Genomic DNA, 13,393 nt, shown 5'->3' with positions numbered 1-13,393 from the left:
GGAGAAAGGTTGTTACATTTTGGAGGGAGAGGTAGAAAAATCCTTAAAGGAAATGAAGAACAGGTAAGCATGTGGAGTCGATAAAGTACCGGCTGAGCTATGGAAAGGTTTAGGGTAAAGAAGAATTAGAGATATCACAAGCCTTTGTAATTTGATATATGAGAATGGTGATTGGCTGGAAGATTTTGCGACTACTATTATGGTCCCAATCGAAAAGAAGAGTAATAATTGAAATGTGAGGAATATAGAACCATTAGCCTTATATCGCATGCAGCAAATATAAAATAGTGCTAAGAGTGTTGAATGGGAGACTTTATGAAAGACTCTTTCTAGAGAGATCAATTGGTGAAGAGCAGTTTGGGTTTAGAAGGGGGAAGGGAAAAAAGTGATGCAATAGGGTTAATAAGAGTGATCGGAGAAAGATATATTGAAAAACAAAGAGATTTACATGTGGTCTTCATAGATCTGGAGAAGGCATTTGACAGGGTGGAATGGGCTAAATTACTGAGAATCTTAAAGGAGAAAGGAGTCGCTTGGAAAGTAAGAAGATTAATAAGAAATCTGTACTTGGCACAGAAGGTAAAAATAAAGATTGGGAATGAGTTATTGGAAGAAAGCAGACTTTGGAGAGGTATGCGGCAGGGATTTTGCATGTCACCAACTCTGTTCAACTATTACCTGGAAGCGATAATTGAAAAGAGTAACTGGTAATAATAGTGTAAACATTGGAGGAAGGAGGATAGAGTGCGTTAGGTTCGCTGATGACATGGCAGTGTTGGAAGAGAGTGAGTACATGATGAATGAAATGTGGAGAAGAATAAATCAAACCTGTGAGGAGTACGGGATGAAGATAGATACAAAGACAAAAAGCATGATAATTAGCAAATCAACCAAAAGGGTGACAATAGGATTGGGGGAAATAAAGTTGAGCAAGTGGCATCCTTCAAGTACCTGGGGTGCATCATTAAGGAAGATATGAAGTGTGATCGGGAAGTTAAAGTACAGATTGCTAGAGCAAAGAAAGCATTCAGCAAAATGAGGAGAGTGCTATGTAGCAAACTGGAACTGTGAATAAGGAAAAACTTGCGAAATGTTTCACGTGGAGTGTGGTCCTTTATGGGGCAGAGAAACAGACTATTAAGAAGAGAGAGGAGAGAAGATTGGAGGCCTTTATGTGGGTTTAGAGGAGGATGGATAAGATCAGCTGGATGGAGAGAGTTCAGAATGAGGAGGTGCTTCGTTGAGTAAGAGAAGAGAGGGCGATTATTGAAATAATGAGAAAATGTAATTAGTTGGGGCACTGGCTGAGACGTGACTGCCTGTTGGTGACAGCATTGGAAGCATTTGTAACAGAGGGGAAAGCAAGAGGTCGCAGACAAATGAAAATGATAGACAATGTAAAAAGGGAAGTTACTATAACATGAAACGGATGGCACAGAATCGAGCAGAATGGAGGGTAGCCATGTGAAAACCTGCCTTTGGGCAGAACACTTATTATTATTTGGCTGCAGTATTTACTGAAAATAAATAAATAAGAATAAAATGGTTGCGGTGATAAAATGAAATTGGAATTAACAGATTAAACGTCAGGCATATTTCAACAAAAATTGTAAATTATGTTCCATGTATATGAAAAATTTACTTGCTCTAATCAAGGTAAATGTATATTAGTTAATCATGATTAACTAATATACATAATATTCAATTTAACTTTTTTTCTTAAAAACCAGAAAGATTTTCTTCTAATTAATAAAACATCTAATATTCAGCATCAAACACTTGTTTACGGCAAAAAACTCCCTAAAAATCTTCAACACTTCTGTCATAAGTTTCTGAAATTCATATTATATAAAATGGTTTTAAACAATGCAACATAGAAAAAATACAAAAGATCAAAAAATCAGTATATCTGATAATTCCTAAATAATAATACAAAGAATTACACAGATTGATAATTTTGAGGAATTACTTTATCGACTATAATTTTATTCATACTGTAATATACCAGTGTAGATGTACTTCGGCTCAGGAAAACAAAAGATCTAAATAATGCAAAGCAGGTTTAGTCGGCGAATGACACATCCAAAGTCGAAGTTTGTGCCGTGTTACTGGTACTCTAGTCGATTAGATATCAGTTTTATGAGTTATCAAAACGCTAATCCATTCTGTGGAGAGAGGTTAGGGTTAAGGTAAGACTTTTATAGAGTGAGCTTAGAAATAAATTGCCAAGGTATAACAACACTTAACAAAATCTTGCAGGACGCTTAACCAAATTTATATTTAAATGGATAAACAGACAGTACAGAGAGAGTACACCACATGTTACACGCTATCAGTCATGAGTATGACAGCATCACCTTATCAAGAGCACTATCAGTCATTTTCACAGCAGAGTCATAGTCTAACTCTTGACAACTATTAAGGTAGTTTACAGTTTATTTTTCTCTCCACAGAACGGATTAGGTTCTGAAAAGGTTGCCATAACTTATAAAACTAATTGCTGATTGACTAGAGCACTGATAATGCAGCAGACTTTGATCTTGCATGGGTCAAACCTGTTTTCAGACATTTAGAATTTCCTGAAGTTACAGTACATAAAGTATGAAAAAATTAAGTTGATTAAGTAATTGCTCAGAATTACCCACAGATTCTGATGTACACAACAAAAGAAAAAGAAAATAAATTACAATAAGAATTGTAATCAAATGTTGCTCTGGTAAAGATGAAATTAACTGAACTCTGAGACGAGTTCAGGATTCATTATTTCAAGAAATAAAACAGAATAAGAAGGCTAACAAAGATAACACACAGAACACTAGATTTCAACAAATTATACACTAAACAATAAAATTATTACCAGAAGTAAAGATTACAACAGTAGACCAAACCAAAACGTAAAATAAATAAATAGATAAATTAATTACTTTAAGTCCTTTCACTTTAATTACCAATGATTAAAATATTTAGTAAACAAAGAAACTATTTTTTTGCTAGAGGGTGCATGGAAAGAACTTCAATTAGGCTAATTACATTATGCAAAATTAAAAAAAAAGTGAATTATATGAATGTTTTATTTTGTAAATATTCTTCATAAATTTTTAAAATAAGTCAAAAATTATACATCTATTAAATGAAAACTGCAGCACACAAAAAAAAAAACTTCTACATTACCTATCACCATTGCTTTAAGTACAACAAAAAAAAATCAAGTAAGAAATGAACACCCCTTCATGATATTCTACATAATTGTTGTAATAAATAGTGTTAATCTATTTCTGACTGAACAAGAAACTGGTATATCAAAACATCTTTGTAAAAGTGCAAGTAAGTAAATATTTGAAATGGGCAACAAATTAATAAAACTTACCGGCTTCTATCCTAGCAGCAGCTTGAGAATGAGCTTGATCAAGAACTGATGATGATCTTTGAAGACTTCTTCCAGAAGTGTAAGTAGTAGTATACGGTGGCCTGTAAATTCTTTCAGCAGATGTTAAATCGGGTGAATGTTCACTATTAACACTACTTTTTTCACCAGAATCTTTATCGACATAGACACTTTTATCGGCTTTAGTATTTAAATCTTCACCACTTTCTGCATTACACGAATGGGATGATAAAAGCCAAAGTAAAAATAAAAATGTTTTTTTGGATAAACTCATTTTTTGTATTGAAGCCAAAAATTTCAATCAATGTAAAAATGTTTTTCACGGATCAGTAAATGGTCACACTTCATACATTAATACATCGATTACAACATAAGTAACATATAATACTAATAATAAAAGTAAATAATTACGATAATGGATTTAAACTTTTCTATTATGCGAATAAAATAAAACTTTTCAAGGTTGATACTCCCCATTAGAGAGATGACAAATTAATATTTTTACAGTGAGGAAAAAACAACGATAAAAACGTATCACACCATACAACATTAAAATTTATACTCATATTTAAATTTGTAAAAATAACAATTGCCGCACACAGTCAAAATAAACTACACCACACATCACACTACACCAAATTAGCTGAAAGCACGGAACATCACAACTTAGGTATATTTTCGTATAAGGTAGAGTGCAGCACTTTAAGGTTATATGACAGTCATTAAATAAAACTTGCACATATGTTAAAAAACGAGTGTGTGTGTATATATATATATATATATATATATATATGGTTATTTTATTTGATACTTTCAGAGGACATTTTCGTTCATTAATAAAAAGGAATAATTTTTATTAATAAAAAGGAAAAAATCCTATTTATTAATTGTATATTCTTTTATTCCCAGCTATTTCTGCATATATATATATATATATGCAGTTTTTAAAAAGAAAGTAATTTACCGCCTAATGATAAATAAAATATTATTAATAAATCTTTAAATTATTCAAGGCAGTGAAAGACTACTAAACGATATCAAGTCGTACCAGTGACCGACTTTACTAACCGAAACAGTAGAGGTCTGATGTTTGTGTTTAATTTTAGTGCGGTTAGAAAATATGGCAATATTATTAAGTAACAGAAACTTTAATCTGACACACGCGTTTAAGACTATTGCATTATCTTCTGTAAATGTAAATACGTTACGTGTGAAACAATTTAGTGCAGATTCAGTTGTTAGTGATCTACCAGAAGAAATTGAATTACTTAACACCAAAAAAGAAGCCGATATTGAATCTAAAAGAAATGTTTCTCGTTTAAATGTATATCATAGAAATCTATTACTCGGTAAAGTGCCATATCCAGAGCCGAAAGCAGACTTTCATTTGACTGTTAAATACAGAAGAAAAATGTATGGTTTATACGGTGGTGCTAGCAAAGTAAATCCAGGAATAATGTGGCCAACAAAAGAAGATATAAAAGAAAGAAAAGAATACGAAAGTGTTGCATATCCGTTCACTATACAGGAGATGGTTCGTAATCAAATATCGAAAAAGGAAGCCGAAGAAGCAGAAATTTTGGAACGCCAGAAAACAATTGGTGAAAACAAGAAAAAACTTAATCAATGGATGAAAGATCTAGAAGCTAAACGAGCGAAAAAGATGCAAGTTGCAATTGAAGCTAAAGCTAAGAAAGATAGGTTAATAGAAGAAGTTAGACGTCATTTCGGTTACACTGTGAATCCTAGAGAAGAGAGATTTCAGCAAATGTTAGAACAAAAGGAAAGAGAAGAAAAGAAGGCATTAAAAATAGAAAAGAAGAAGAAGAGGGAAGAAATGTTTTTGCAAGAAATAATGGTACAAACAAAAAAAGAAGACAAGATGTAAATGTGATTAGATAAAAGTGCTTGTATTATGTAATTATTGTTTTAAAAATATAATTAGTTATTAGAACATATTAATTGTAATTATTTCTATTAAGCTCTGATATTTTCATTTAATTTATATTTTTTTAGGAATATTACAATTTAAAAAGTGAGTCATTAAGATTCTCATCAGGTCCTTTGCTCCTGACATATTAAATGAATTTAAATTGCATTAAAATTCTTAATAATTTCTTAATTATTTTATTTAGGTAACTACAAGCCAATTGCCCTTTTACAGTGCTGTAAATGGATTTTGTAGTTATGAAAAAATGCCAAGCCTAACTGGTATTCAAACTCAAAGCCCTCCGTATGAAAGGCAGAGAGACAAGCCACTCCTTCACAGAGGTAAGCAGCTGTCTTCATGTAGGTTACAGGAATTTTCATTAAGTAAATATTGATATTATTGTTACTGTTTCATTGGTAATGTCTTAACTTCTTCTATACAGTAATTTTTCTATTTGGTTGTTTTTCTTTTAGTTTTGAGGAAAGGAAACAAAGTTTTGACTATACTTTTTTGTTGTGTAGTGAATAGGTTTGTAAATTTTACAAGTTTAATTGTACAATAATGTAAATTTAAAGTGAATACACATTGTTTCAAGAGTAAGTATATATGAAACTTAAATAACGTAGTTATTTCCAGACAAAAATGATGCTTCACAGAGAAGTTTATATCTTCAATCAAGGTAATCTAAACGTCCCATTTATTCATTACTAGTTTTTAAACTTTCCTGTTTTGTAAAAAAAAAGGTTTTTCTGTTATGTTTTGTAATCCAAATCCCTGGTATTTTACAGGATTTATTCAGTTATCCAATCCAAGTAAAGAATTAAGTGTTTTAAACACTGTGAATTCTTACTAATGTTTCGAGAACAAAAAATAGTGATACCAAATTATTTTTTTTTAGCATACATAGTGAATTACAATCTTATTTTGTGCAGGTGTTCTGTTAAAATACATAAATTTTTAGCCACAAGTCAATCTAAATATTAATGTTTTAGGTGGAAAGGACTGATTGGTAGTTCAGTTAACTAAACTAAACAGATATATATTATGTTACGTAATGTCAACATTTTATTATCTGTTTTATTCAGTAATTAGTAATTATGCAATATTGGTTATTTTTCATAAATAACAACAAAACATTCTTATACATTGACATTCTATTTATTATTGTATTCGTTTTGAAATAATTTTGGTGTTTTTAATTTGTACTTGCACTTGTTTTTTTGCTATGTTCTCCGTGACAATGGTGGTATTAATTAGTAATTTGAACTGTTTTAACACAATAAAATTTTATAAGTTTTTTTTTTAAATAATTTTATCTATAAATCATTTTTATGATTATCCATGTCCTGATGTTCTACACAAACAAAACAGAACCACATCAAACCGGATTCAGGTTTGATGTGTGTAGGTTCTCATCACTAGCTGAGAAATGTAAATGCAGTAGCACCAGTCTCTAAGGATGGTCAAAGATGAAGTTTTTTTTTTTTAAACTTGATTCAAAGCAACAGTTTAGTCTAGTGCTAAAACTAGTCTGGTTTTAGCACCAGACTAATTTCAAAGTAATTTTATCTGGTTCAGTTTTGATTTCTATGGTCAGACAAACCTTTCTGAAGCCAATCTACTAAAAGTAATAAATTTCAAAACAGTGATCAGTATGTCAGAACCTTAACATGAAAGAGGTGTAGCAGGATTGGCAAAACATGTACTGTTAATTATAATAATTTATATATAATTATAATTAACCTACATTTAAACTTTTATGGGGAATTTTTTTTTGCAATACAACTTTATAGTTTTTAATAGATCGGTGAAATCTTCACCAAAATCCCTCTTTCCTAATAGTAGTTATGAATATGAGAACCAAACTACTTTTATTACTTTCAAAAATGCCCTAAAAATATTAAGAAATGAAAAACTGAAAATAGTCTTCTTTGATAGAACTAGATGTATTATGAATAAACCTTCAGGATATTTATATTTGTGTTTAGGAATACACCTACAGACTGTCTCTTGATAGATGAATAAGATTCCATACTGACCGTTTGTTACCATGTTGATGCCATCTACCCTGAGGTGTTTTATGGTTAGATAAAGGTGTTTTACCTACTGGATAAGAGGTGTTTTATGGTTTGATACATACTGGATAAGTAGTGTTACACGCCCTCACTGCTTAAGGTTTTGTTAAGTGCTGGGTCTGCTTACAGACCTGTCTGTTTAAGTGTTCAAAGTAAAACTTGCTGTGTATATAATTAATATACAATACTCATGTATCAACACTTTTTTTATTAAATTAGAAATTTATTGTCATAAATAATACTGTACCATTTATTTACCATACATGATGTAACATATAATAAAAGTATAACACATAGTATATACATTTTGTATAATAATAATTTACATCCAGATAACAAACATCTTGACTGTTGTACTACTATGATAAGAAGAGCACAAATGGTTTCATGAACACAACTGGTTTCTTTGTCAATTGGTTATAAAAAAATTCTATTTTTTATACTTCCAATGAAAAACAAAAATCACAAATGGTTACGACTGTTACTTATCGATGGTGTTGGTTTAACACTATGAATTTTCTTCAATAAAATCTGAAACAGTATTCAAATAAAACGTTATATAATTTTAAGACAATGAAGAAAAATTGTACACTTAATTTGACTAGCAAGTAATTGGATTCATTAAAACGTTGAGATTCTTGTACAGGTGTTCAACTTAAAAGAGGCCCCCCATTTAGTTTAGTCTTATAATAGTTTATTGGCCAACACTAACTTACGGGAGGTGTTGGAAAATGATATCCATCCATTTCTATGCCCTTGACACATTTGACCATGTTGCTGGTTACTGTTCTTAACTGTACAACCTGTCTTTATTTCCTGGATGCCATCGATAATGTTTGTCTTAAAGAATTTTTTTAACTAACCCCACAGAAGAATATCTGTCTATTCAGATCACAGGATCTTGGTGGCTGCAATCCTTTAGAAATAATTTCACCAAAAAAAATCCTGTAGCACCTCATAGTAGAGTGAGCTGTATGGCAAGTGGTGCTGTCCTGTTGGTTGCAACCAGCAGTCAAGTTCATCCTCTTGCAGTAAGGAGATAATTTAACTGTTTGATAATTTTTTGGTGAAAGGCAGCAACCACAGTTTTTTCTAAAAGAAGAGATATTATTTGTCACCTTTAAACTGTACCCAATAAGTCTATATTTTGTGGGTATAGGGGAGATTTAGAAGTACAGAGAGAGTCTGCTAGTTCTGACTATTAACAGATTAAAATGCCAATGTTGCCTCTAATAAAGTTATTGAACCACTGACAATACCATTTTAGCATAATCAACATTAGTTATACTAATGGAAATCTACAATTGATACGGTAACATCTCAGTGTTCTCACTGTAATATGGGCTGAATATAGAGAAGTGTTCTTTTCTCAGCTTAGTTTCCGCAAAGATTTATGAGATGTTATAGCTGCCACTTTAACGTTCTGTATGACATGTGTTGTTAAAACTAACCTGTGTCTGGCACATTTATGGTCTAACACCGAACCTGTTTCATGAATCTTTTTAACTAATTTCTGAATAACATTCTTCATTGGTGCTTCCTATTCAAATTTCTCCCTGAACTTTTGCCAACACATAATATGAGATTTCATCTCTATTGTGAATAGATGTTTCCCTTCAATCATGAATACATGTTCTTCATGTAAAAGTTAACCACTTTTTAACAAACAACACATGATTACGCAAGCTTCATCTTCATTGAAATCAGTAATTTTTTATCTTAAAAAAAAATATTTTTTAATGATCTGACTAATTTAATTTAATTAAGCACACTTTCCCAAACTAAAATAAAATGAACAAAACACATCAAATGACAATTTCATTTTGGACTATTTTCATTAAAAAAAAAAAAAAATGTGGATTTTGGCCTCATAAAAAGTACTGCACACATCGCCAATTGAGAACTGGGAGAACAGTAAAGAAATGACCACTATTCATTTAAACAAAGCTTATGAATCCATTCAGAGAGATTGTTTGAAAGAGATCTCAATAGGGCACACTATGACTTGATTACGGCTGTGGCTTTTTTACTGTACAGAATTAATAGTGTCTGTTTAGAATTAATATTGGGAATAAATTGGCATAGGTAAGTGCTTGAAGAGTGAAAATATATTGTTTCCTGCTATAATGGAAATGGAAATGTTAAGTCCAAATTTTAGGAGGAGAGAATGAATTCAATGAGATAAAAGTTTAAAAGAAAATTGAAAAACTGACATCTTAATTGCGGAGACCAGAACAGATGGAAGAACTGGTCATAAATTCTGTAATAGTTTGAGAATGAAAGCAATATTTTTTTCTAGCATAAAACATTTGTTGTAGGATATATATATATACTGTAGAAGGTAAAAATGCTTCTCTACACCATGTCACACACTTAGAGTTACTTGCATAGAAACAAAAAGGGTAACAAGTCAGAGAGGATTGGAGTAAGCAGCAGAGGATGAAGGTACTGAGATCAGAAGCAGGCAGTACAAGATTGTAAATGATGAGGAATAGTGATAAAGAATGCCGAATGTATAAGTGAGAAGTAGATATGCTTGGGTCATGTAAGAGTTGGAAGAAAAGCAATGAAGCAGAATGCATGTGAAATGGAGACTATGGAGGAAAGCATGAAGATTGTTTTATGAAATTGGACTACCAAGGAAAGTGGGAAGATTGTTTTTTTCACAAATTTTCATAGATAAATAACAAAAAATTTACCCTTACAATACAATATAGATATTTTTAATTCTTTGTACAAGCTTTTTCCTTTAACTTTTTTTGCAAAGGAAACAAAACAGATAGTTATTTTTAAAATTATTTTAAACCTAAGAGAAAAAATCGTAAACAAAATCAATTGTATTCTAAACTGGAGACAATTTAAACTATTAAACAACAGTTCACTAAACAAAAGAGTTCTCATATTTATGAGAATGTATATGTGCACATGTAATTGTCATAAATTTTTTTAATACTTGCATATTAATATTACTGACCAAAATGATTTTTAAAATATTTAAAATTAAGTACATACGGTATTTATCTTAAGTTAGATGTTAATTTTTTTTTTGCACTGTCTGATAATTTTAACAATTTAAGTCATTAAAATATAATATATTTACTTTATATTAAGGAATTTATGTAATAAAATTCAATTATATTTTATTATTTAATACAGATTGGGGGTATTCCTTCAAAAGTCTAATGATCAAATTATTATGGTGCTGTTAAATATGATCCAGAAAGACATTTGGTAAATGATTACTAAATCTTTGTGCATTTATTTCTACACAGTAACAATATCCTCTTCGATTAAACCTGACTACAGAAATAATATCACTAGCAAATATCCTTAATCATGAACATTAAAAATAATAGCAATTAAATAAACCTGAGTTTTCTCTATTCTCTTTAACGTAGATTAAAACAGTTCTTTTATAGGTCAGTGAGACATCTTTATAATAAGATGCTAGACACATCCCAAGTTTTATCACTTGCTTTGGTTTAAAATTATTAACTGTTTAATTTTTTAAGATAATCTTACAAAATGTATCTTAATATTTTTTTATAGTAGGTTAGTTAACTGATAATGAAACAAATTTGGCATTCTTTTACCCTCAGTTTAAAAAAAAAAAACATTTGACAGTTTTTACAATACATATGCTATACATTTAAAATCTATTATGATGTACTTTAAATGAAAATGGTTCATTTATTGATCACAACCCAACAAAAGAATAGTAATAAAAAATAAGTGCTGAGGAGTTATCAGCATTAAAATATAACTGATGTGACTTGTGTTGAAACTACTACTTCTGGCAAAGGAAGTCATGATCCTCTCCATATTAACCAACAATATAATGAAAATCAAACTAGTTACATCTGTAACTAGTACAACAAATCTTTATAAGTTTTAATAAAAGAAAAGATATATACTCAGTTATTTTTAAATTACACTGCTCACAGTTACATATATTTTTTTTAAATAAGTAATATTTTAGTATGGTGCGGCAAAATAATCAGTGTATTTTAAATATGACCACATGTGGGGATGTGTTTTCAAGGCACAAAGTTGTAACGTACTAGAAGTGTTTGTAGTCAATTTCTACTACACCATTTGGGTTTGGCAGTGTATTCAACCTATATTAAATAATTTCTCAAACATGGTACTGCTGATATGCTAAATAAATTAATTAATATAAATACACCACACCGGCGTGCAGATATGTTCTCTAGATCTTTTGGCTTACTTGTAAGACATCCATCAGGAGTTAAAATTAATGCCATGAAGTCAAAGTTAAAAAAAAAAAAAAAAAATAGTTAAAATTTAAAAACAGTCTTAACTGTCCACTCTTATTAGTACACTCATAAGTTATGGCAGCTTTTAAATTTTAACTATGATTTTTTAAACTTTGACTTTAATGCATTAATTTTAACTCTATGATGGCTTCCAAGTAAACCGAAAGATCCAGAGAACATATCAATGTGCTGGTACAGTAGATTATATTAACTGTTAATTTATCTACATTAAATAATTCATACTTTTTTAAGTTTATTATTTTTCAACTTTGGATTTAAACATTTTTAATTCCACCTATATTAGCTTATGCTGACTGATACTAATCACACTTACATAGTTATCATGATTTATTTGGCGCTGGTTTTTCTTTCGATTGATGGCTGCACTAGCTTTAACACATGTCGGTGGTGATGTATTATTCATAACTGATGGCTTAGTGTTGGGTTTGGAATACGACATTATCTTTTTAAGCAGTATTTCATTTTCTCTATTAATTTTTCTTAACTGTTCATTTGTAAATGTCATATTTTTTCTTCTTGTTCTGTTACACTGTGATCTATTTGTATTGCATGGAAATGTTTTGATCTGTGAGCGCATATTTTTATGTTGTAATGATAGTGTTTCAACTGCATCAGCAAGTAATTTCATATCAGATTTTTCACATATTTCTTCTACTGACTGACTATCCTCATCCTTATCAAAGTTCTTAATCGATGAATTACTACTTGAACAAGAAAAAGGCATAGGAGTTACAGTTGTTAGATCAGATGATGGTGAACTGACATTTAAACTTTCTAATACAGGGCTATTATCTTCTTCACTACTGCTTTTCGATGCTGTACTTACACTAACTATACTACTACTTGTAGAATCAGGACTCGCTGAATTATTTCTTTCAAAAGCAATACACTTCGTTAATTCATTCTCTGAATAAACTAAATCATCTCCAAATTTGGATCCTACATTTTTCTCAAATGTTAAATCATGGATTTTTCCAGGATTTCTTTGTAATGGCTTTATATCTATTTTTCTTACACCAGGGTTAATTTCATTACAATCACTTTTATTGAAATCGGAATCGTAAAAGTCAAAATCTATTGTATCATTAGTAGATTTATTAATATTGTGTAAAGATTTTACATTACTTAAAGGCATTTTCCGTAACTGAACACAATATTTAAAATTAATATACAAGGTTAAGTTTCCGTCGTTGAAGAGGGTTTAATATTAAAAATACATGAATATTAGAAGTAATACTGCAACAATTATCCAGTTAGTATTAAAACATATTACATAAACAACTTTACTATTTTGATGTCGCGTATAAAATAATGCCTTTCCACACCGAACAAACAAAACACAACTTACATTGTTTATTTACATCATAGCCTGTTGAATCTTTTTGACGTTAGGAAAGAAGAACACCACAATTATATTTTAACAGATTTCATCTAATGAATTTCTTGAAGTCATAAAACTATTAATTTTAAATATAATACTCTATTTTTTTTTTTTTTTTTAACAAAAATTTATTTATTTTTTTTTCCCAATAATAATTTGTAAAAATAACGAATTTGAAATCATATATATTTTCTATGGCGCAATTATTTAAAGTAAGCAAGATATTGCAAATCCATTCAAACTTTTTTCCTTTTTATGAAATCGTGATTAACTAACTGCAACAAATTTAAAAAAATAATAAACAGTCGAGTCACGTGATCATAT

The 13,393-nt window shown here is 30.1% G+C and overlaps 3 protein-coding genes across 3 annotated transcripts in view; 1 reads left to right on the top strand and 2 right to left on the bottom strand.

Moving 5' to 3' along the window:
- The window catches only part of LOC142332181 (stromal interaction molecule homolog), a 159,444-nt gene extending 155,409 nt beyond the window's left edge, over positions 1-4,035 (bottom strand). Inside the window, exon 1 of the mRNA XM_075378461.1 lies at positions 3,368-4,035. Within this exon, the coding sequence (XP_075234576.1) occupies positions 3,368-3,659 (292 nt within the window). The 5' untranslated portion in view covers positions 3,660-4,035. The remainder of the gene's footprint in view (positions 1-3,367) is intronic.
- Positions 4,036-4,417: 382 nt separating this feature from the next.
- Positions 4,418-5,343, top strand: CRIF (growth arrest and DNA damage-inducible proteins-interacting protein CRIF). The gene has a single exon (XM_075378234.1). The coding sequence runs from the start codon at positions 4,506-4,508 to the stop codon at positions 5,271-5,273; it is 768 nt and encodes a 255-aa protein (XP_075234349.1). The 5' UTR covers positions 4,418-4,505; the 3' UTR covers positions 5,274-5,343.
- A 2,263-nt stretch (positions 5,344-7,606) lies between these two features.
- On the bottom strand, positions 7,607-13,050 carry LOC142332059 (uncharacterized). The gene is made up of 2 exons (XM_075378233.1): positions 12,002-13,050; positions 7,607-7,921 (listed from the first exon to the last, which is right to left on the bottom strand). The coding sequence occupies exons 1-2, from the start codon at positions 12,821-12,823 to the stop codon at positions 7,853-7,855; spliced, it is 891 nt and encodes a 296-aa protein (XP_075234348.1). The 5' UTR covers positions 12,824-13,050; the 3' UTR covers positions 7,607-7,852.
- Positions 13,051-13,393: the final 343 nt, after the last annotated feature.

This window comes from Lycorma delicatula, chromosome 11, assembly GCF_047948215.1.
Source record: "Lycorma delicatula isolate Av1 chromosome 11, ASM4794821v1, whole genome shotgun sequence".
Taxonomy (NCBI): domain Eukaryota; kingdom Metazoa; phylum Arthropoda; class Insecta; order Hemiptera; family Fulgoridae; genus Lycorma; species Lycorma delicatula.
The sequence above is the reverse complement of the archived record's forward strand: the minus strand, read 5'-3'. Positions and strand labels throughout refer to the sequence as shown.

Bases quoted from the DNA above. Each gene is read 5' to 3' on its own strand.
- CRIF (XM_075378234.1), top strand. From the start codon at position 4,506: ATGGCAATATTATTAAGTAACAGAAACTTTAATCTGACACACGCGTTT.
- LOC142332059 (XM_075378233.1), bottom strand. From the start codon at position 12,823: ATGCCTTTAAGTAATGTAAAATCTTTACACAATATTAATAAATCTACT. The intron at 7,922-12,001 runs GTAAGTGTGATT...ATACTGTTTCAG, and splicing joins AAATAAATCATGATAACTAT to ATTTTATTGAAGAAAATTCA.